The sequence below is a fragment of the Musa acuminata genome, chromosome BXJ1-1 (genome assembly GCF_036884655.1).
Source record: "Musa acuminata AAA Group cultivar baxijiao chromosome BXJ1-1, Cavendish_Baxijiao_AAA, whole genome shotgun sequence".
Taxonomy (NCBI): domain Eukaryota; kingdom Viridiplantae; phylum Streptophyta; class Magnoliopsida; order Zingiberales; family Musaceae; genus Musa; species Musa acuminata.
Genome location: NC_088327.1, coordinates 39,962,866 through 39,985,686, shown reverse-complemented (window position 1 = coordinate 39,985,686; position 22,821 = coordinate 39,962,866). Strand labels below are relative to the sequence as shown.

At 46.5% G+C, this 22,821-nt stretch overlaps 1 protein-coding gene across 1 annotated transcript in view; it reads right to left on the bottom strand.

The window, feature by feature from the left end:
* LOC135678865 (uncharacterized) overlaps positions 1-22,821 on the bottom strand; it is a 74,921-nt gene that overhangs the window by 38,715 nt on the left and 13,385 nt on the right. The window contains exon 11 of the mRNA XM_065192100.1: positions 22,091-22,446. Within this exon, the coding sequence (XP_065048172.1) occupies positions 22,091-22,446 (356 nt within the window). The remainder of the gene's footprint in view (positions 1-22,090; positions 22,447-22,821) is intronic.

The window sequence follows — 22,821 nt, the reverse complement described above, 5'->3', positions numbered from 1 at the left end:
GAGGGAGTAAGAGTAATAGTAGCGACAATGGCAGCGAGAGCGGGAGCGACGATAGTGGCAAGCAGCGACAGCAGCGGTAGTGGCAGTGGCAGCGGTGTAAGAGTAAGATTGAGGCTGCTGACTGAGAGAAGCAGTAGCAGTAGCAGGAGCGGGAGTGGCGAGCGACGATAATGACAACGGCAGCAGCGACGGCAAGAAGCGATATATCACGGACAAACTTCTAAACAGGATGTTTGATGTAATGCTTATGTATGTTTGTGTCTTTTGGTATGTTCATACTTTGCACAACATGTAGAGGGACGGTCGAAGGCTTAATAGTCCCATTTTAGTTGGGTTTGGTGGCCGCTTTAGGCTTGTAAATAAATGTTGTGTCATGTGGACACTTGTGAGAGATTTTCGGTCTGTAATGGACAATTTTGACCCTTTGTTGTGCAACTGTTCAGAGCTTGTAAAGTCTGTTTGTAATTTGCATTGTCTATGAAGTGTTTCCTGGAATGTTTGCTTGTGGATCCCTAGTGAGGCGTTCTCTCTAACCCGTTTTCTCTTTCGTATGTCCTAAGGGACCATGGGAGGCTTCGGGGAGGCTGACCTTTGCGGATGGACATGCAAGGGTGCCGCACGACTTAGACAAAACCAGCTAAGTCCGTGACAGATGGTATCAGAGCGGGACAAGCACTCATAGAAACACTTAGCATGCAAACGTGGGGGACCTAGCGGGGCTGCGTTGAGGGCAGTCGGCACACGCGCGACCGTTTGGGGGAAAACGGGCATGGAGATGTAGGGAAAAAGGAGTCGCTCGGAGGAGCGGGCATCTGAGATTAGCATTCATAGGAATGGCCAACCCTTCGCGCAAGAGGCACCATGAGAACAGGCAAGCTTGGAAGAATGCGGAGCGCACAAAGGTTGGGATGGCCGAGTTTGAGCTACGGCTCAACGTTGACAACTATACTTGATGGTGCTCAAGGCAAGCGAGGCGCTTGGTAAAGGATGAGACCATGCAAGGTGGAATGAGTTGCTCAACGACCGAAAGAGTTATGCAAAGCTCACAGAGGTGAGGGGAATTGCTAACTCGAAGAATTTGGTACTCGTGCATGGGCATATATGCGGACGATGGAATGTTCGCGACCATCCCAAGGCGACTGAAACTCGGCGCCATGGGGCAATGAAACTTTCTCTTCGACATGTGAGGGATAGGAGGCTGAAGTGTGCAGCAAGTTCAGCATGTTGCTAGGCCTTGAGTGGTGCAGCGGGGGTTGTATTGACGTGGAGTCGCAATCTAGCAAGTGCGTTTGCAAGAGGCAGAACAATGCACAGTTTGTTCAGCAAATCGGAGTAGTCCAAGGGGATGGTGGTCTCCGAAACGACGAGAGATGTTGCTCCAACGGGACAGTTATCCACGAGGGATAAGTCCCGACTCTCCAAAGTGAGAATCATGTGGGACAGACCGTACATGTTGAGGAGTACCTCAACAAACAACAACTCCACGAAGCTCAATGGACCGAGCATGCAACGAGGAGTCGTCGCATGATCTCGCTTGAGAGAATGCATTGGTGGATGCATTGCGAGATCAAGTGGGGGAGCGACCCAAAGCAACACAAATGAAGGCACACTTGGAGTCGATATGGAGATCGGACTCAAAGGAGGGCTGACCCGTGGAATGGTGGGCGCGAGGGCCACCATCAACTCAATGCAAAAATAAGGAATAGAGCAACTTGGGTGTAACTTGGCGAAGTACCCAAGCCGCATGAAGGGAGCCAACATAGAAGATGGAACATGGAGCAGGATCATGTTGTTCCATAGGTCCTTCATTCTGACGGAGCAGACTCATCTTGCATGGTGCCAAAGATGAAGAGAGCTTCTGGGCGAATGCACCTTATCTCGGAGAAGCATTTGACGGAGGAACTAAGGCGACTCAACTTGCGGAGGCGAAGTTGGGTTCAGAAGGCCTTGGCACGGGGCAAGAGGACGCGGAGGCGGGTACTATTGAAGAATATGCCACAGTGTTGCCAGTCAAGTTGCTAGGCAGGAAGCGGTGCGCAGTGGAGATTGTGCTGGTAGGGGCAGAGGCCCAGGATCCAGACAATGGTGCACCATTTTCAGCGAAGTCGGTGGACTTTAAGCTACTAGGCGACGGACTGTCCTAGAGCGGTGCTTCATCTAGGTGTGACCCAAGAGTGAGTGGATGAAGGTCGATTACCAAAGGAATAAACAAAATCGAAAGTGGAAGAGACCCTGCGATGTATTGGCAGAGGCCACACATGGAAGGATCACAATTCGAGTTCATCCTACAAGGATCAGAATGCAATAGAGATGTCACCAGGAGGCGACATGGTGCAACGGATTGTGGTGGAACAGTTCGTGGCAATACGATACACACGACATAGTCCCGTGAGGGACTAGATCATACGGAGGTATGATCGGGAGCTACTGGAAGCTCCACTTCGGTGAACAACACGACGGCAAGAAGGGCTATGGATTCAAGGAGTGAAGGTCATGGTACCACAGAGGCGGGTCTTCCGTGCGTGCATCGAATTTTGCATCGGATGAAAGCCTTGGTCATCAACATATGGGGGTTGTGTTCCACCAAGGGAAAAGTTCGAATGTATGTACCAATGAGTCCCATGGGAGGGACTTGATCATGCAGAGGTATGATCGAAGCAGCTGGAGAGTTGGACTGCTCCAGAGCCCACATTCGCTTAAGGGAGCCCGACAAGTTAGAGGACAAGGTCGAGTAAGCGAACGTTGCTACCAAGGAAGCTAAGGAGAACAGAATCGATGCAAATCCTATAACGTGATGGCAGAGGCCATGCATAGGAGTTGTAGTCTGTCTTTTCATCGACCGGAGCTGCTTGGAGAACACGAAGGTGTTGAAGTAAGGGGTTGAAAGGGGCGAGAAAGCGATGACGAGTCCATAGGGACTTAGCTACCAAAAATCAAGCATCAGTTAGAATGGAGGTGGACTCGGAGGAGTACCACAGAGACATATCTACTGATCGTGAAGAAAAGAGATGTAGATGCGAGGCAACAGATAGTAGAGCCATGGGCATGGCAACTCCATGGTACCGCAGAGGCGGGACTTCCGTGAAAGCCATTGATCCTTTGCTCTCATGGAGGGAGAGCGCTTGGTCGTGAAAGAGGTCGAGGAGGTGGAGCATGCAAAGGTAAACTCCAAGTACCGAGACAAGGCTGAAGGGCAGAGGCCAAGGAACTTCGTAAGACCGATGTCAACGAGCTTCTCATCAAGATAGCCGAAAGTGAAGGACTTCGGGTCATGCAAGAGTGCACGACCAAGGAACGAAGCAGGCAGTACGCGGTGCTGTACCTTTGCTACTCAGTGGAGTAGGTGGCCGGGTTAATGGAGAAGACGGTACAATCCTAGAGGCGACCAAATCTATTAAAGAATTATTCGAAGTTGGGGTGAAAACTTCCTGCATTCCAGAAGTTTAATGGCATTGAAAAGGTGAATAACAGTAACTAATTCAAGTGCTTTAGAAGTATGAGCAAAGAGCAGGCGAAGGCCAGTAACCAGCTCGATGCATGGAGTACAACCTCGAGGAGACGGGCGAAGTCAAGTAACCTTTGCCTTCTCAACTCTTAAGAGAATGGGCGAAACCGAGTACCCCAATTCTCTTATCTATCCAGCAGAGGAGCTCTACACAGGTTCAAAGACCCCTCGAAGATAATAAAAGACAAAAGTTGTCAAATCCTCACCAACGGTGATCAGTGCTACTAAGAGTACATTGTCCGCTTAATTTCCCAACGAAATGCCAATCGAAAGCGGAAGTGATGCGAATCTACTTGGAAGTGACAACTAAGTGAAAGAAGAGTCAATGGGCAAATTTTGTGGAGGAAGGACCCAAAACTTTAGAAGTTTGCGAGGCGATGCTCGTTAAAGCTCCAACAAGCATCCACCCAGTTCAAGCAGCATAAGACATTTGAGAGACTAGCGCATAGTACGAATGGTCTTTTCCTTCATCTGGAGGATCCGCAAGAACCAATAAGGATCAACACAACTCAGCCAACCCCACACTAGAGTCAGAGTCATTGGCGAGTTAAAGCAGCATGGCGAATCAAAAGGTTTGACTACTCAAAAAACAATAACGGAGAGCAGTTGGGAGCCAAGAGGCGCATTGCAGCTGGAGCAGAAGATTGAAGACTCAGTAAAGACGAGGAGTTGCAATGTCGATAAAGGCTTCGACAAGGACGTCAAAGGAATAAGTGGGGGAGAATATCACGGACAAACTTCTAAACAGGATGTTTGATGTAATGCTTATATATGTCCGTGTCTTTTGGTATGTTCATACTTTGCACAACATGTAGAGGGACGACCGAAGGCTTAATAATCCCATTTTAGTTGGGTTTGGTGGCCGCTTTAGGCTTGTAAATAAAGGTTGTGTCATGTGGACGCTTGTGAGATATTTTCGATCTGTAATGGATCATTTTGACCCTTTGTTGTGCAACTGTTCAAAGCTTGTAAAGTCTGTTTATAATTTGCATTGTCTATGAAGTGTTTCTTGGAATGTTTGCTTGTGGATCCCGAGTGAGGCGTTCTCTCTAACCCGTTTTCTCTTTCGTATGTCCTAAGGGACCATGGGAGGCTTCGGGGAGGCTGACCTTTGCGGACAGACATGCAAGGGTGCCGCATGACTTAGGCAAAACCAGCTAAGTCCGTGACAGATAGCAACAACAAGCAGCGACAACGGAGAGCAGCGACAGCGGAGAGCACCGACAGCGAAGACAGGCAACGATAGTGGAGAGAAGCAACGGCAGTAGAGAGGAAATGCAGCGATAGAAGCGAGCAGGGTTAGGGTTGGGGAAGTTGCGAGAGGGATGTTGGGAGGCTGATATCAGTGCTTTAGTTGGTTCAATCGAACCAACTAAAGCATCGGAGATCGAACCAAACGTAAAACACTAGTTTGGTCGCTTGGTTTAACATGGGGGCTCGCCCGAAGCACCCGACACTTGGGCTCGGGAGAGCGCCTAGGCGACGCCTCTTTGAAGCGAGGTGCTTGGACATGAAGCGAGGCACTCGGGCCTCGCCTCGCCTCGCCCGAGAACCTAGGCGAGTGCCCGAGCGCCTATTGAAATCGCTGGCTAAGTGGTGGGGCCTATTTAAAAATTTCATATCAAACTTATAGCAATTAGTTATCAAAATTCAAAGTTTAATTTGATAGGAGTGAAATTAGAGTGCATTTGAGAATGTAAGTATATAAGAATATTTTAATTTTAACTAATTTATTTTTTTAGACATTGATGCAACTAAGTAGATCTTTAATGTATATAAAATATAATCAAGCATTAAAGGCTTGCTACAATTTGTAAGAGTGCATTGATCCATTTTCGTTAGAAGATATTGATGATTTAAATAAATGATCGATGGGAGAAATGGATGCTAACCTTTAAAATGTTGAAGAAGAGCTTATTTTTTATGAAGATAATTTGACATGGGGAATGTAGCAAGTGTTAGAGAAATGAGAATGATAACTCGCGAGAACAATGAATAAATATGAAAACCTCAAGTTCATAACCAACAACCATCGAAGAGGAGGAATTTATTCTAATAAAGATAAATAAGAGCTTGAGTGCTACAAATTAGGTTAAGAGGAAGATGCTAGCAAGATTGAAGATGTTAAAGATGATAAAGTGGATTTTTGATAAACATTAAAGTTAATCTTATTTTGTTTTTATTATTAGATTTGGTCAATGTAATTTGGTAGCTTAAATAAATGCAATTTAATTTGTCAATTTTAATTTAGTGTTCATATTTCTTAATAATAATATATTAAAAAATTAATATTCGTTGGCGTTTCACTTAGCTCGGGTGAGCATCTAGCACCTCACTTAGCTTGGGTATTTTAGCACCTTGGCACCTTTTAACCACCTTTAACTACACTAGTTGGAAGTGTAAACAAACATTTTACAAGTTGGACATACAAGCTCCACAATAATTCAATATTTGTTGGTGCCCAACTTTGCTCGGGTGAGCACCTAGCACCTTGTTTCGCTCAAGCATTTTAGCACCTTGGCGTCTTTTAACCACCTAGTGCCTTTAACTACAATGGTTGGAAGTGTAACAAAGATTTTAGAAGTTAGACATGCAAGCTCCACAATAATTTAATGTATATGCATTTGCAAGTATATTCCTTTAGACTCTTGCTAATCAGTTTAGGGACAACTTATAACTTTATCTAACCTAACTTACAAGGGTCTATTTTTTGAGAATTTAGACCTTGATTCACTTAGGAAAGAAAAATTGGTTTCACCGAGCCTAATTGCTTTGGATTTTGTCTTAAAATAAAGAGAAGACAAAGATGGTTCGTTACCAATAGACCAACCTAAATTACCAATAGGTCCCCAATTCCTTAAGCAAGTTCTGAACACATGAGTCACCTTAAGCAGGCTAGATTTGGCTAGGCTTGATGTCACGGATACAACTATAAACGAGGTGTTTGATGTAATGCTTATGTATTTCCATGTCTTTCGGTTTTATTTATGTTTTGCACAGCATATAAAGGTCTGACAGTAGGCTTAGCAGCCCCATTTTCTTTGGTTTTGGTGGTCGTCTTAGGCTTGCAAACAAAAGATATGTCATGTGGGCACTGTGGGGATTTCGATCTATAATGGACCATTTTGAACCCTTTGTTGTGCGACCGTTCAGAGCTTGTACCGTTTGTTTGTAATTTGTATTGACTATAAAGTGTTTGCTTAAATGATTACTTGTGGATCCCGAGTAAAACACTTTTCTAACCCGTTTTCTCTTTTATGGCTCCTAAGGAATCATAGAAAGTTTCAGAGAGGCTGACCTTTGCGAACGGACACACAAAGATGCCACACGACTTAAACAAAACCAACTAAGTGTGTAACATAGTATTAGAGCAGGACAAGCATACATAGAAACACTTGTCATGCAAACGTAGGGGACATAGCAGGACTGCGTTGAGGGCAGCCAGCATGCGTGACCGTTTGGGGGAAACGGGCATAGAGATGTAAGGAAAATGAATCGCTCAGAGGAACGGGCATCTAAGATTGGCATTCAGAGGAATGACCAACCCTTCGCGCAAGAGGCACCACAAGGACAAGCAAGCTAAGAATGCGTAGCGCACAAAGGTTGGGATGGCTGAGTTCGAGCAAACATACTTGATGGTTCTTAAGGCAAGCGAGGTGCTTAGTAAAGGATGAGACTGTGCAAAGTGCAATGGGTTATTTAACAACTGAAAGAGTTGTGTAAAACTCACAAAGGTGAGGAGAATTGCTAACTCAAAGAATTCATTACTCATACAAGGGCTTGTATGCGGAAAATGGAATATTCGTGGCCATCCCAAGGCGATCGAACCTCGACGCCATGGAGCATTGAAACTTTCTCTTCGGCATAAAAATGATAAGTCCGTGAGGCTGAAGTATGCAGCGAGTTCAGCATATTGCTAGACATTGAGGGGTGTAGTAAGGGTTGTATTGGCAAAGAGTCTCAATCTAGCAAGTGCATTCGCAAGGGCAGAACAATACACAGTTTGTTCAGCAAGGGGAAGTAGTCTAAGGGGATGGTGGTCTCCGAAATTTCCAAAGGGAAGGATGCGAAGATAGAAGTTGCACCAATGAGACAGATACCTTGGAGAGACAAGTCTTGGTTCTCTAGAGGGAGAATCATGTGCAACGGACCACACATGTTAAGGAGGAATACCTCAAGACAACAACCTCACAAAGTTCAATGGACCGAGCGAGTGGTGAGGAGTCATCGTATGATCTCACATGAGGTAATGCATTGGTGGATGCATTGTGAGATCAAGTGGGGGAGCGACCCAAGACAACATAAAATGAAGACACACTTGAAGTCGATATGGAGATCAACTCAATGCAAATCGATGAGCGGAGCAACTTGGGTGTAACTTGGTGAAGTACCCAAGCCGCATGAAGGGAGTCGACATAGAAGATGAAACATGAAGCGAAGGCATGAAGCTTTCCTTTGACAAAGGTCAAGGATATAAACACTTGCAAAGGCAAGAGCGGGATCATGTCGTTCCATGGGTCCTTCATTCTGATGGAGCAGTCTCATCCTGCATAGTGCCAAAGACGAAGGGAGCTTCGAGACACATGCACCCTATCTCGAAGAAGCATTTGACAGAGGAACCAAGATGACTCAACTTGCGGAGGCAAAGTTGGGTTTAGAAGGCCTTGGCACAGAGCAAGAGGATGCGGAGGCGAGTACTCTTGAAAAATACGCCAGAGTGCTGTCATTCAAGTTGCCATGAAGGAAGCGGTACGCAATGAAGATTGTGCTGGTGGGGGCAGAGGCCCAAGATCCAAACAATGGTGCGCCAATTTTAGCAAAGTCGGTGGACTTCGGGAGCTACTAGGCGACGAGCTATCCTAGAGTTGTGCTTCGTTTGGGTGTGACCCAAAAGCTGGTAGATGAAGGTTGATTGTCAGTGGAGGGAACACAATTGAAGATGGAAGAGGCCCTGCGATGTGTTGGCAGAGGCCACACAAGGAGGGATCACAATCCGAGTTCATCCCACAATAATCAGAATGCAATGGAGATATCACCAGGAGACAACATGGTACAACGGATCGTGGTGAAACAGTTCGTGGCAATGTGATACACATAAAACTAGTCCTACAAGGGACTAGATCATACGGAGGTATGATCGGGAGCTACTGGGAGCTCCACTTTAGTAAATAACACGACAGTAAGAAAGACTATGGATTCAAAGAGTGAATATCATGGTATCGCAGAGGCAGGTCTTCCATGTGTGGATCGAATTTTGCATAAGATAAAAGTCTTGGTAATCAGCATATGGGGGTTGTGTACCACCAAGAGAGAATTTCGAATGCGAGTCCCATGGGGGGGAGACTTGATCATACAGAGGTATAATTGGAGCGGTTTGTCACGAACGATCGTCGCGCACCCGCAACAACTCCGTTCAACGAACCGTTCGTCACTCTCATCTACTTGTACAGCTACTTGGCAGCTTGTTTTGCCTTGGTTTTGAGTTATTTTGCTTGTAAAAATGTAAGTTCGAACAAGTTGCAGCGCTACAAAGCGACCGCTCACCAAACCGAGCAAAACAGCCCCAAAACAGCCCAAAATAGCTCCGTTTTCGTGTGCCGCGGGCTGTTTTCTGCAGCCCGCCTCCGCTCACCAAAACGTTAGCCATCTCAGCCCCTTTGAACCCCCCGGGTGGCACAGGGCTGTATGGGGCTTCGATATAGTGTCGGGCGTTAAACAACCTTTCGCAAGTTTGCACGTTACCTTGACGGGAACTTGTTGTCGCGCCCGGCACCCGGTAAGCAGCTGTTTGTGGACTTGCAGTTGTTCGTTCAACCCTCTAAAGTCCTTGTTTTCCTCCTCTCCCTCGTTTCTCTTGTGCACGCAAGGTGCTCGCTGAATTGCTCGTAAAGCTTTCCCTTTTCGCGAGACGTCGGGACTTGTCCGTCGCTCGTTCTTTGAACTAACCAACTTTCTCTTTTTACAAGTCCTTCGGGACCTGCGAGAGGTTACAAGTGGGCTAATCTTTGCGGATGCAAATCGCAAGGGCGAAGCGCGACTTAGGCAACGCAAGCTAAGTTCACGTCTCGACCGCAAGGGTGCCTCACGCCTTAGGCAATTCCAGCTAAGGCCGTGACATTGTGGTATCAGAGCAGGCAATCACTTCGAGCAAGCAGCGAAGGAACTTCGCAACTTCGCCATAGCAAAGCATCGTAGCGAATCAAGCAAGACGGGGCAAGCCGGACCCTTGCCCCAAGCAACCGCAGGTGGGCTGCATGTGCACACTCGCTCTCAGGCTGTTGGAGCCGCTCAAGAGGAGCGCGGCAGCGAACATGATGAGCGAGAAGTTGGCTACTCTCCGCGAGCGGAGGAGGCACAATCTGGAGCGTCAACTGGGAAAAAGAGTCACAAGGAGAGACTCACAACGACAGAAACCCGCTTGGATGTTCTTGAAGCGAGCATGGAGGAACTCTACCATGACCAACAAAGGCTTGTTGGGGTAAAGAGCTCGCAAGAGGAAGCGGAGTCCAGGATCGACAAGGTCGAGGCCCTAATCGACCGACTGTCTGATGACACCAAAGACACTGTGCAACACTTACAGGATGTTGTGGCGGAACTCACTTCAAAGGTGGCCATGCTCACAAGAGCACTATATGCGGGAGGAAGCAACACCCGCGTTGCACCACCATAAAACTTGAGGGCACCCGAGCCTCATGGTTATGGAGGGGCCAGAGGGGCCAGAGATGCTAAAGAGCTCGAGAATTTTCTGTTCGACATGGAACAATACTTTCGAGCTACGAGGCCCGATTCTGAAGATACCAAAGTTTCTATAGCAACAATGTATCTGAACGGAGATGCGAAACTTTGATGGCGAACCCGTTAGGAGGAGATCCCGTTAGGAGGAGATCCAACAAGGTCGGTGTCGGGTTGACACATGGGAAGACTTAAAGCGGGAGTTGAGAACTCAGTTCCTACTGGAGAACACAGAGTTCGTCGCAAGAAGGAAGTTGAGACAACTCCGCCAGAGTACCACCATTCGAGACTATGTGAAACAATTTTCTGCACTAATACTGGACATATAGGACATGTCCGAGAAGGACAAGTTGTTCAGCTTCCTCGATGGTTTGAAGCCATAGGCTCAACAGGAAGTAAATCGAAGGAATGTCACCGATGTGGTCGGGGCAATTATTGCTGCAGAAAGGCTCACCGACTTTGTTTCCTCCGAAGACCCAAGGAAAAGGAAACAATCTTCAAGCAATCGCCCTCCAAAACATTCTCGAGGGAAGGAGCTCGGGGGCGAACAAAAGAAGAAGAGTTCCCACAAAGGGCCAAACCCGAAAGGTAAGGCCTCAAAACCTGGATGATGCTTCTTGTGCGGAGGACCGCACATGGTGAGGGAGTGCCCACAAAAACAGGCACACAATACTTTTAAGTCAGAAAGTGGAGCGCATGAATGTCGCACAATTGGAGGGCGAAGGCCAAGCAAGTCAATTGCACTCCAACTTCCTTTCCAGGATCAGGGATGGACTGTATAGTGACCCCCAGGCAATTATCCTAATGCAACTCATCAAAGAAGGCAAGGCACGACGATTTTGGGTCCAGGAGGGACTCGTTTACACAAAAGGGAATAGGGTTTATGTTCCTCGAGTGGACAATTTGAGGCGTGAACTCTTAAGAGAGTGTCACGATTCCCTTTGGGTTGGACACTTAGGCATTCGCAGAATGTTGGCTCTCGTGGAGAGGGCCTTCTACTGGCCGAAGATGGGGACTGATGTGGAGGAATATGTTCGAACATGCCTTACTTGCCAACAAGATAAGGTGGAGCAGCGGAAGTCGGTGGGACTTTTGGAGCCATTGCCCGTACCAGAAAGGTCGTGGGAGAGCATTTCCTTAGACTTTATATCAAGCTTGCCACTTGTAGGGAGACTCGGATCGATACTCGTGGTGGTCGATCGGTTTTCAAAGTATGCAACTTTCATTGCTGCTCCCCTACACTGTTCAGCAGAAGAGGCGGCCAAGCTGATGATGAAGGATGTGGTGAAGTATTGGGGAGTCCCGCATAATATCATTAGTGATCGAGACGCTCAGATCTTGGGACGATTCTGGACCGAGCTATTCAAATTGTTGAGGTCAAAGTTATACTTCTCCACAAGCCTCCACCCCCAGACGGATGGTCAGACTGAAAGGATAAACTCGCTCTTGGAGCAATACCTTCAGCACTACGTGAGTGCCAACCAACAAGATTGGGTGAAGCTGTTGGACATTGCCCAATTCTTCTACAACTTGCAGCGGAGCTCTGCATCCAACAAGTGCTAGTCATATGTGCCCAGCAAGCCAATCACGTGAGTGATGGCACGTGTGACTTGATACATAATCTTTTTGCTTATTATATTTTGGCGTATATCACTTTATAACAATTGCATATGTGCATATATATATTGTGATGTCCTTGGATTTGTGCAATGGGAATCGGATCGTGATGAGATCACGATAATGAGATCGATTCACCTTTAAACACACATCTTAAATAATCCCGGTCATAGGTTACTCGAGAGGGACATCGTGATAACCGGATAGACTGGTGTGCTGTATACCCGTCCATATGATGGATGCAGCTGGTCTCATAGCTGCTCGTGTAGGGACACTAGGGATACAGTACAGGTGCTCATTGGAGAATGAGTTCACTGATTGATCCGCTTACGGAATGCTGGATGGTTGATGATGCCTTATTGTCAGACAGCGATTCCGTAGTCCTAGTGGTGTATCTGGTCCTTAGACTTAAGACACCAAGGATGTCCTGTATGAGTGCTCCACTCTTTGATACCAGACTTATAGGCTTGGCTGTCCCCAGATCTAGTACAGCTGGTCATTGGGAGTGGTAGTCGACCTTACGAGGGCTATTGAGTGTCAATAGAGGATCATCCACTCTCGGCGTCATGAGAGGAATATCCTATGTGTTCTTGCTCAGACAAATCCCTGGCCAGGGTCATTCGGGTTGAGAGAGAAAGAGTTCTCCGGGAGAATTCGATTAGAGCGAGACTCGAGTAGAAACCGTATGGGTCTGACAGCACCATGCTCGATATACGGTCTCTGGGATATTAGATGGATGAGGGACTATAGGTACATGGTAACTAAGGATAGACAGGTCCAATGGATTGGATTCCCCTGTATCGTCTGGGGACTACGGCGTAGTGGCCTAGTACGTCCGTAGTCGATGAGTCGAGTGAATTATTACAGAGATAATAATTCACTGAGTTAGAAGGAGTTCTGACAGGTATGACTCACGGCCAGCTCGATATTGGGCCTAGAGGGTCACACACATATGGTAGGCATTGCGATGAGTAGAGGTTCGGATATGAGATATCCGACGGAGCCCTTGTCTTATTGGATGCAGATCCAATACCCACTAGGGAAGGACCCATTAGGGTTTGACACGGGATCTCTATAAATAGGAGGGATTCACAGCCTCATAGGCTAGAGTCTTTGCTTGCCTTTCCTATTCTCCTCTCCCTCTCCACCTCAGAGTAGGCCTGGAGTTTTGAGGAGCGTCGTCGCAACCCTGCTGTGTGGATCACCGCTAGAGAGGAGGACGCTTGACCTCCTTCATCCTCTCCTAAGGATTTGCAAGAAAATAGGGATATACGATCTCCCTAGGTAACACAACCTACTCTATACGCAGTTTTGTGTTTTGCGGATTTTTGCGCACCAATCTTCGCACGACGACGAACATCTTTTTGGGAATCGGGGATTTTTGTTTTCTTGTTCTTCCGCTGCGCATATGATGTCGCCCCTAATGATTTCCCAACAGTGGTATCAGAGCTAGGTTGTTCGTGCGAATGATTGGTTTTGAACTACGTGTGTTGTGTTTAGGAAGAATATTGACGTCAAAATCGTTGACGCAAAAGCGAGAAAGGGCAGCAATGCTGCCCTCGATCTGCGTGCGTGCAGCGCAGCCGAAGGCGGGCAGCGCAGGGGCTGCGTCTGCAGCAGCCGGCCGGCGGCCTGCTTGCAGCAGGCTTGCTGCCGGCGGGGCTGGCAGCCCGCGGGCAGAGGCGTCGTAGGGCAGCGGCGTCTGCCACCGCAGGGCAGCGACGCCTGCCGCCGCTGCTCCCGCGGGCGGAACTCCCCCCACGGGGGCGGCCGCCCGGCGGGACAGCACCGCCTGCGGAGGCAGCGGCGCTCGAAAGGGGCGCCCACCCGCAGCGGCATCGCCGCCAGCGGGCGTGCCGCCTGCAGGCGAGGGCAGTGCCCTCGCCCCGCCGCACAGGCCGCCGCCGGCAGGGTGGCGGCGGCGGCAGCAACGAAAAGGGGAAAGGGCATTAGGGTTTTCTGGGAAAAAGACAATTTTGCCCCTCGGAATTTGAGAAATTCCAGTTTCTGTCTTTTGTCCAAATTACGAAAATACCCTTAGGAATTGGGAAATTCCCTACATGTCCCTGATTTTAGAAAAATATTAATTAATTAAAAGGTTTAGTTGATTATTATTTTTATTATTATCTAGTAGTCCTACATTATGATGATTATTTATACATGTGATGTATAATGTGTGGACGGATGATCATGGACCGTGTGATGTGTGTACTTGTGATTATTATTATTGAGGTCTGCGAACCTCCATTATATTTCTCGTTTATTGTCGGGCCTGCGTGCCTATGATTAAGTTGTAATCACATGAGGAGGCGCAGCGGGAGCGTGGATGCGATAGCGGGACCCACGAGACGAACGATCGTGATGCATGGAGATGCATCAAGATGTCGACGGAACCGACGAGGACGAGATGAACGATCACAGGGCATGGAGATGCACCGTTGCACACATAGATCTTGATGTGAGTGATTAGGCCTACTGGCTCGGGCCTAATCATATTAGGTTGTGGTCCATGATCATCTGATGTGATTGCTTATACACATACTAGATATGTATATATATTTGCATGCGATGTAGATATATATTAAATATGTATATGTGTGACATGTCATATTAGGAGACCAAATTATAGAAACATCTCTCGATAATATTAAGTCGGTAAACGTGAGGCAATTAGATTGACCCACGTGGCCTTTCATCGTTATGAGTAGGAACCGATTCCCGGTGTAAGTTGAGTTGGTCGAGTCCCTCGAGACTCACCTATATCGCGATTCGCTATCTTGCTTACGACATAGAGATGTCACCGGTGACCTGAGGGCATGGTATGCTTGGTCGAGTCCCTCGAGGGTATATCATCAAATCAGACTCACGAAGGTGTTGACTTAACCGAGCATCATGGTTGGTCGAGTCCCTCGAGGCCATGGTGATTCGGAGGCCGAACAGGACGGGAATCACAAGGAGTTGTGATCGGCAAGAGTTGCCTACCTTTTAGGCTTAGTGTGATTGGTCGAGTCCCTCGAGGTTACACTAAGACGCTGATTGGATCCTGATCCCCACTAGAAGTCTGCCGGAGACTTCCGTTTTACGTGCTGAGGGTGTCGCGTGACTCGATAGTAAAATAGTGGGAGCATATTAAGATAGAAGTCCATATCTTGATAGTTTATTTTTTGCAAATTCTGCATGTTATTCATTTCTGCTACATCTTTATTTTCAGAAAATGTCGCTTTCAAATCCCTTACGTGGCATACTTGATGTCAACCGCCTCACTGGTCCAAATTATACGGATTGGCTCCGTAACTTGAGAATTGTTCTCACAGCGGAGAAAATCGTGTACATCCTTAATACAGTGATGCCTACGCCCGAAGAAGGGGCAAGCGAGGATGAGATCGCTCGCTACGTGAAGTACATTGATGACTCCACTCTTGCTCAGTGCTATATGTTGGGCTCTATGACTCCAGAGTTACAGAGACAACATGAAATGATGGATGCCAGATCTATTCTCTTACATGTCCGCAAATTGTTTGAGGAACAAGGAAGGACTCAACGATATGAGATATCCAAGAGCCTTTTCCGCGCTAGGATGACTGAGGGGACACCGGTTCAGAACCATGTCCTAAAGATGATTGAGTGGATAGAGAAACTCACAGGTCTAGGAATGGTCCTAGAGGATAACTTGTGTGTGGACATTGTGCTTCAGTCCCTACCAGATTCCTTTTCACAGTTCATAATGAATTTTAATATGAACAAGCTTGAGGTGACTCTCCCAGAGCTCCTCAATATGTTGAGGGAGGTAGAGAGTACTATTAAGAAAGAGAAGCCAGTTCTCTACACTGGTGAGACCAGAAAGAAAAGGAAAGCAGAAAGGTCCCTTAAGAAGGGAAAGGGCAAGGGCAAATAAGGTAAAGCAAAGGTTGCTAAGAAAGACCCAACAAAGGACAAAGGCCAGTGCTTCCACTGTGGTAAAGATGGGCACTGAAAGAGAAACTGCAAAGAGTACCTTGCAGAAAGGGCGAAACAAAAGCTTGATGAAGCTTCAGGTACATTCATGATCAGTCTCAATTTGTCAGACTCTTATGATAACACATGGGTATTGGATACCGGTAGTGCTTATCATATATGCAATTCGTTGTAGGTTCTGGCAAGGCCTAGGAGACTAGAGAGAGGCGAGATGGATCTCAAGATGGGTAATGGAGCAAAAGTTGCTGTATTAGCTGTTGGCGAGGTCGCCCTACATCTGCCTAGTGGAGCTTTTATTGCATTAGATGCATGTTATTTTGTTCCTTCTATTATCAAAAACATTATCTCCATTTCATGTTTAACAGTTAGTGGATATAAATTTGTTTTTGAGAACAATGGTTGTTCGATATTATTAGATGATAAGATCATCACGAAAGGAACATTGCATAATGGTTTATTTATGTTAGACACCACTCCACATATCATGAATGTAAATGTGTCTAAAAGGAAACGAGATGAGTTGAACAGTGCATACCTGTGGCATTGTAGGCTAGGTCACATCCATGAAAGAAGGATTCAAAAGTTGCTAAATGATGGATATCTAGATCCATTCGACTATGTGTCATATGCAACTTGTGAGCCTTGCATTCGTGGAAAACTGACCAAATCTCCATTTAGTGGAACTGGAGAGAGAGCCACTGAGTTGTTGGAACTTATACATAGTGATGTATGTGGACCCATGTCAACTCATGCCATTGGAGGTTACTCCTACTTCATTACATTTACAGATGATTTCTCAAGGTATGTATATGTGTACTTAATGAAGTACAAGTCCGAGGCCTTTGAGAAATTCAGAAAGTATAAGAATGAGGTGGAGAACCAGACTGGAAAGAGTATCAAAACTCTTCGATCAGATCGAGGATGTGAGTACTTAAGTACAGAGTTTACTCAGTTCCTCAAGGACCATGGGATATTATCCCAATGGACACTTCCTTATACACCTCAGCTCAATGGTGTCTTTGGAAGGAGGAATCGTACGCTATTAGATATGGTACGATCCATGATGAGTTTCGCTGACCTACCCATCTTATTCTGGGGATATGCCCTAGAAACCGCAGCTTACCTTCTGAACAGAGTTCCAACTAAGTCGGTAGTGTCTACACCATATGAGATATAGAAAGGGAAGAAGCCTAATCTTAAGGTTGTTAAGATTTGGGGCTGCCCTACCCACGTTAAAAGACACAACCCCGATAAGTTAGAATCAAGGACAAAGCGATGCATATTTGTGGGATACCCTAAGGAAACTTGTGGGTATTATTTCTATCATCTCGAGGACCAAAAGGTCTTTGTAGCTAAGAGAGCAGTGTTCCTCGAGAAGGAACACATTCTTGGCGGAGACAATGGGAGAATGATAGAGTTGAGCGAGGTTGGAGAACCAAGCTCAAGCACCACTCTACAGCCCGAGTCTGTTCAGGTACCTAATACACAAGTTTCAACTTTACGCAGGTCTGATAGAGTATCCCATCCTCCTGAGAGATATGTAGGACATATTAGAGTAGAGGATGTAGAGGATATTGATCCTCAGACCTACGAGGAGGCTATTATGAGTATAGACTCCGGGAAGTGGCAAGAAGCCATGAATTCTGAGATGGATTCTATGTACTCCAATAAGGTTTGGAACCTAGTTGATGCGCCCGAAGGTATTGTACCCATCGGTTGCAAGTGGATCTTTAAGAAAAAGATCGGAGTAGATGGAAAGGTAGAGACCTATAAAGCAAGGCTAGTGGTTAAGGGGCATCGTCAAAGGCAAGGTGTTGACTACGACGAAACTTTCTCACCCGTAGCAATGCTAAAATCCATCAGAATTCTATTGGCTATTGCAGCACACTATGATTATGAGATCTGGCAGATGGATGTGAAAACCGCATTACTCAACGGGAACCTCGAGGAGGAAGTGTATATAATGCAACTTGAGGGATTCGTGTCCAAGAACTGCCCAAATAAGGTGTGTAGGTTGCTTAGATCCATTTATAGACTAAAGCAAGCTTCCCGAAGTTGGAACATAAGATTTGATGAGGCAATCAGATCTTATGACTTCGTTAAGAACGAAGATGAGCCTTGTGTATACAGAAAGGTAAGTGGGAGCACTATCACCTTTTTGGTGTTATATGTGGATGACATCCTCATCATTGGGAATGATGTAGGAATGCAATCCACAGTAAAGACTTGGTTATCTAGACACTTCTCCATAAAGGACTTAGGGGAAGCATCCTATATCTTGGGGATTAGAATCTATAGAGATAGATCCAAGAGGATGCTTGGCTTGTCCCAGTCCAGGTACATAGAAACCATTGTCAAAAGGTTTGGCATGAAAAATTCCAAAGGGCAAACATGAATATGATACCTTATGCCTCAGCAATAGGGTCTATCATGTATGCCATGCTATGTACTAGGCCTGATATAGCGCATGCTCTGAGTGTCACGAGCAGGTATCAGGCGGATCCAGGCTTGGAGCACTGGAAAGCAGTAAAGTGTATCCTTAAGTACTTGAGAAGGACTAAGGATCTTTTACTAGTATATGGAGGTAATAGCCTTAAGGTTGAAGGCTACACTGACTCAAGTTTTCAGTCTGATGTCGATGATAGCAAGTCGAATTCAGGGTATGTGTACACCTTGAATGGAGGAGCAGTGTGTTGGAAGAGTTCCAAGCAAGATACCACTGCTGACTCGACCACAGAGGCGGAGTACATTGCCGCATTAGATGCAGCAAAGGAGGGAGTCTGGATGAAGAAGTTCATCACAAATTTGGGAGTCGTGCCGAGTAACGAGGAGCCGACTTCCTTATATTGCGACAACTACGGGGCGATTACTCAAATAAGGGAACCTGGGTCTCATCAGAAGTATTCTGAGGAGGTTCCAACTTATCAGAGAGATCGTAACCCGAGGAGAAATAGCAGTGAAAAGAGTTCCATCCGAAGATAACATTGCAGATCCATTGACAAAGCCGTTGTCTCAGATTGTCTTTGAGCGTCACAGGAGTCTGATGGGGATCAGACACATAGGTGATTGGCTTTAGGTCAAGTGGGAGATTGCTAGTCATATGTGCCCAGCAAGCCAATCACGTGAGTGATGGCACGTGTGACTTGATACATAATCTTTTTGCTTATTATATTTTGGCGTATATCACTTTATAACAATTGCATATGTGCATATATATATATATTGTGATGTCCTTGGATTTGTGCAATGGGAATCGGATCGTGATGAGATCACGATAATGAGATCGATTCACCTTTAAACACACATCTTAAATAATCCCGGTCATAGGTTACTCGAGAGGGACATCGTGATAACCGGATAGACTGGTGTGCTGTATACCCGTCCATATGATGGATGCAGCTGGTCTCATAGCTGCTCGTGTAGGGACACTAGGGATACAGTACAGGTGCTCATTGGAGAATGAGTTCACTGATTGATCCGCTTACGGAATGCTGGATGGTTGATGATGCCTTATTGTCAGACAGCGATTCCGTAGTCCTAGTGGTGTATCTGGTCCTTAGACTTGAGACACCAAGGATGTCCTGTATGAGTGCTCCACTCTTTGATACCAGACTTATAGGTTTGGCTGTCCCCAGATCTAGTACAGCTGGTCATTGGGAGTGGTAGTCGACCTTACGAGGGCTATTGAGTGTCAATAGAGGATCATCCACTCTCGGCATCATGAGAGGAATATCCTATGTGTTCTTGCTCAGACAAATCCCTGGCCAGGGTCATTCGGGTTGAGAGAGAAAGAGTTCTCCGGGAGAATTCGATTAGAGCGAGACTCGAGTAGAAACCGTATGGGTCTGACAGCACCATGCTCGATATACGGTCTCTGGGATATTAGATGGATGAGGGACTATAGGTACATGGTAACTAAGGACAGACAGGTCCAATGGATTGGATTCCCCTATATTGTCTGGGGACTACGGCGTAGTGGCCTAGTACGTCCGTAGTCGATGAGTCGAGTGAATTATTATAGAGATAATAATTCACTGAGTTAGAAGGAGTTCTGACAGGTATGACTCACGGCCAGCTCGATATTGGGCCTAGAGGGTCACACACATATGGTAGGCATTGCGATGAGTAGAGGTTCGGATATGAGATATCCGACGGAGCCCTTGTCTTATTGGATGCAGATCCAATACCCACTAGGGAAGGACCCATTAGGGTTTGACACGGGATCTCTATAAATAGAAGGGATTCACAGCCTCATAGGCTAGAGTCTTTGCTTGCCTTTCCTATTCTCCTCTCCCTCTCCACCTCAGAGTAGGCCTGGAGTTTTGAGGAGCGTCGTCACAACCCTGCTGTGTAGATCACCGCTAGAGAGGAGGACGCTTGACCTCCTTCATCCTCTCCTAAGGATTTGCAAGAAAACAGGGATATACGATCTCCCTAGGTAACACAACCTACTCTATACGCAGTTTTGTGTTTTGCGGATTTTTGCGCACCAATCTTCGCACGACGACGAACATCTTTTTGGGAATCGGGGATTTTTGTTTTCTTGTTCTTCCGCTGCGCATATGATGTCGCCCCCAATGATTTCCCAACAACAAGAGCCCCTTCGAGATCATTACAGGACAACAACCGTCGACTCCGCACACCATGACAATTGGGTACACTGGGAGTAGTCCGTCAGCCTACCACTTCGCAAAGGAGTGGCACCGAAATGCAGATATTGTGCGGGCGTACTAGAAGGTGGCAAAAAGGATGAAGAAGTGGGCAGACTTGGGAAGGCGACCGCAAGAGTTCAAAGTTGGCGATTTAGTATTGGTAAAGCTCCAACTAGCATTACTCCAATTCTATAGGAACAAAGTCCACAAAGGATTGGTGCGCAAGTATGAAAGGCCCTTCCTAATTATCAGTAGGGTAGGCAACGTCTCTTACAAGTTGCAGCTGCCGGCATGGTTCAAAATTCACAACGCTCTTCACGCCAGCAACCTAAAAGCCTACCACTCGGATCCGCAAGATGCTGCCCGAAGTGTTCCAACTCGGCTACCTCCCATCATAACCTCCTACGAGAAGCGAGTTGAAACCATTCTGGCGGACCACAAGTTAAAGCTACCCAATGAAGCTGAGCAGACAGAGTACTTGGTGAAGTGGCGAAAGCTTCCCTGAACTAAAGCCAGCTGGGAGCCTGAAGACGCCCTACGACATGAAAAGGCCATCATCAACAACTACAAACAAGCATCGACGAGGGCGTCGACAGTTTAAGTGGGGGAGAATGTCACGAACGGTCGTCGCGCACCCGCAACAACTCCGTTCAACGAACCGTTCGTCGCTCTCATCTACATGTACAACTACTTGGCAGCCTGTTTTGCCTTGGTTTTTAGTCATTTTGCTTGTAAAAATGTAAGTTCGAACAAGTTGCAGCGCTACAAAGCGACCGCTCACCGAACCGAGCAAAACAGCCCCAAAACAGCCCAAAACAACTCCGTTTTTATGTGCCGCGGGCTGTTTTCTACAGCCCGCCTCCGCTCACCAAAACATCAGCCATCTCAGCCCCTTTGAACCCCCCGGGTGGCACAAGGCTGGATGGGGCTCCGGTATAGTGTCGAGCGTTGAACAACCTTTCGCAAGTTCGCACGTTACCTTGACGGGAACTTGTTGTCGCGCCCGGCACCCGGTGAGCAGTCGTTTGTGGATTTGCAGCTGTTCGTTCAACCCTCTAAAGTCCTTGTTTTCCTCCTCTCCCTCTTTTCTCTTGTGCACACAAGGTGCTCGCTGAATTGCTTGTAAAGCTTCCCCTTTTCGCGAGACATCGAGACTTGTCCGTCGCTCGTTCTTTGAACTAACCAACTTTCTCTTTTTACAGGTCCTTCGGGACCTGCGAGAGGTTACAAGTGGGCTGATCTTTGCGGATGCAAATCGCAAGGGCGAAGCGCGACTTAGGCAATGCAAGCTAAGTTCGCATCTCGGCCGCAAGGGTGCCTCACGCCTTAGGCAATTCCAGCTAAGGCCGTGATAGGTTGGAGAGTTGGATTGCTCCAGAGCTCATATTCGCTTAAGGTAGTCCGATAAGTCAGAGGACAAGGCCAAGTAAATGAAAGTTGCTACCAAGGAAGCTAAGGCGAACAAAATCGGTATAAACCCTACAACATGATGGTGGAGGCCATGCATGGGAGTTGCAGTTTATCTTTCCATCGACCAACGGGAAATACTCGGAGAACATAAAGGTGTTAAAGAACTAAGCAAAGACTAAAATAGTATAAATAACACATCAATTTAAGAAAAGAAACTCACTTTCCAGAACAGCTTATGGAGAGAATAGAAAATGAATCATGTGGAGCAGGTGTGCTGATATGCTTCTTTGTCTGCTTAACAAGCGATTGTTCAGTTTCCATCCTGGATTTTCCTGTTTCAGAAATGGTGCCAGTGCTCCCAAGAGATGTATTAGTAGTATTAGTCAGTTGAAAGTTTAATAACTTGAGCTCTCTTTCAACTGTGTACACAGCAGAATGTTCTCTGCCACCAGGTGGTGTCGGTAGAGCAGCTACAGCTGGAAGAGCCCGTGCATCGAGTTCACTTAAAATAACACCAATATTGGTTCCTGTAGCCACAAGATGTGGTTGCAATGGATGTACAACCATGCAGTACACCTGCAATATACACCCTTGTTTTCAGGCATATTCTTTCAGGAAGACCAAATAAAGGTTCTGTTTCCTATGTGAACAAAGGCAAACTATTTGTAATATGACTGACCAACAGTAACAAAAAGAAAGAACATACCATGTAAGTACAAGGATCAAAGATATGATGTATTCTTCATGGAAACTAGAAAATTATAAAAAAGTAAACCTCCAAGTCAGCTTAAATGGTCTTTAACAATTGAGTGATCAAGAAAGTCACCTATGATTTGAAACATGGTTAACCTTGAAAAAAAAATAACAATCATGTTATCATCAAAAAAATACCAGATTTAATACAAAGGCCTTAGATCCATGCTCGCAAGTGATGGTCCAACTGGACCGTGC